A 2,290-nucleotide genomic window follows, 5' to 3' on the forward strand; every position below is an offset into this window, starting at 1 on the left:
AGAGAGAGAGAGACAGAGAGAGAGAAAGAGAGAGAGATACATAAATAGATAGATAGATAGATAGATAGATAGAGAGAGAGAGAGAGATAGGGAGGGAGGAAGACGGAGAGAGAGGGGGGTGGGGAAAAAGAGAGAGAGAGAGAGAGAGAGAGAGAGAGAGAGAGAGAGAGAGAGAGAGAGAGAGAGAGAGAGAGAAATAGAAAGCGAGAGTGAAAAACGGAGAATATCCAAAAGTCCAACTAACCTTGCAAGACTCAATCTTCCTCCATTTATTTCCCATCTCTTTTCTTCTTCCACTCCCTTCCTGACACCCTCTCTCTCTCTCTCTCTCTCTCTCTCTCTCTCTCTCTCTCTCTCTCTCTCTCTCTCTCTCTCTCTCTCTCTCTCTCTCTCTCTCTCTCTCTCTCTCTCTCCACTCTCCATCTCCGCCCCCCCCTCCCTCTCTCTATCTTTCTATCTCTCTCTCTCTCTTTTTCTCCACCCCTTTTCCTGGCCCCGTTCCAAAGCCGGGCATTCAATCCTCGGAAGACAAACCTACAGACACTCCTCTCGCCCCTCCTACCCCGCCTTCAGGAGAGGAAACCCCAGCTCCTCATTCTCACGCAGCAGGAAGACCGGATAGGGATTTAGTGACACCATTAGCCACCGAGAATCAAGGGCGTGGAATCTTTCGCTCGTTGGCAATGGGCGTGAAGCGTTTGAGGGCGTGTGGGCGTGAGGGAGACGAGAATGAGATTAGGTAAGATGTGATAGAGAGGGGGGGCATTGCGTATGACTCTAGGGGATGGCGAGAAGGATAAAGAAACGGAATAGAAGAAATGTGAAAAGGATCAATAAGACAGACAGATAAGGCCAGCATTATACTGACATCATACAAAATTCACACACACACAGAAAAAAAAAATGACCCGAATTCAGATACGGAATCTGATATCCATCTACCCGCATGTCACGAAATATTGAAAAAGTGACGAGCGAGTTAAAAAGTGGCGAGACATTAGAGTGAAAAAAACGACACTCGGGCTGTTGCAATCGTGGCAATATACGGATGCAAGATTATAACCGAACAGTGTCTTTCGTAACCAGGATACAGCAAGGTGGTATCATCTTGCACGTTTCGGCACAGGCGTCTGCAATATGGCAGAGTGAGTCACCACATTTCGTATGCCGGACACGTTTACACTGTGAGCAGTCTTCAACCACTGTTAGAAAAAATGAGAGGGAGAGAGAGAGAGAGAGAGAGAGAGAGGGGAGAGAGAGAGAGAGAGAGAGAGAGAGAGAGAGAGAGAGAGAGAGAGAGAGAGAGAGAGAGAGAGAGAGAATGAGAGAGAGGAAGACAGACAGAGAAACAGAGACGCAGACAGAGAACGAGACAGATCCAAAAACAGACACAAATAAGGAAACAGACAGACATATTAAAAGAAAGAAAGAAAGAAAGAGCAAGAAAAACCTATATCAAGGAGAACTCAACCACCCCTTACATTGTTATCCACACACCTGTATAAAAGATCAAAGAAATCTATAAAAAATCATATAAAATTCGCCCAACCTACGCCAGAAGGTGTTTACGTCTTATCTCAACAAGATGAAACGCAATGAAAATTCTCTATGCTCTATGTTCCTTTAACTCCAGATGGGGCGCACGTGTAACTTCATCTATGATCTAGAAGAATACATGATCCCACTCTCGCCTCTCGTTCGCTCGTCTAAAGAACAGGATTACGTTGCTTTTCTCCTCGTTATGGTTTTACCGAAACCCTCACTGTTTATATAACGTTACCATGGCAACAGTAGGTCAGAGGGGCAAAACATGGTTGAAGAGATCGAATTTATTTTGTAAAAAATTCTGGAAATTATAGTCATTAGATTACTTTTACGTTGTATAACATCATAATGATGGTCATAATAATAATAATAATACTTGCTACTGATACTAATAATTATCATGAAAGATACGAAGAATATTCACAATGAGGAAAATTTTGCTAAAGATGAAAATAATGATACAAATGCTGATAATAATGATAATGGTGTCAATTGTAATGATAATAATAATGCTGCTACTACTATTACCACCACCACCACTACTACTACTGATAATGATAGCAATAATAGTGATAATAATAATGATAATGGTAATGATAATAATAATAATGATAATAATGATAATAATAGTAATAATAATAATGATGATAATAATAATGATAATAATAATAATAATAATAATAATAATAATAATAATAATAATAATAACAATAATGATAATAATAACAATAATGATAAAAATTAT

General features: G+C 40.2%; 1 protein-coding gene across 1 annotated transcript in view; it reads right to left on the reverse strand.

Annotated features, from left to right (window-relative positions):
• The window catches only part of LOC125025268 (34 kDa spicule matrix protein-like), a 1,949-nt gene extending 1,310 nt beyond the window's left edge, over positions 1–639 (reverse strand). Inside the window, exon 1 of the mRNA XM_047613240.1 lies at positions 563–639. Coding sequence (XP_047469196.1) covers positions 563–639 — 77 coding nt within the window. The remainder of the gene's footprint in view (positions 1–562) is intronic.
• Between the last annotated feature and the right edge of the window lie 1,651 nt (positions 640–2,290).

This window comes from Penaeus chinensis, chromosome 4 (genome assembly GCF_019202785.1).
Source record: "Penaeus chinensis breed Huanghai No. 1 chromosome 4, ASM1920278v2, whole genome shotgun sequence".
NCBI lineage: Eukaryota > Metazoa > Arthropoda > Malacostraca > Decapoda > Penaeidae > Penaeus > Penaeus chinensis.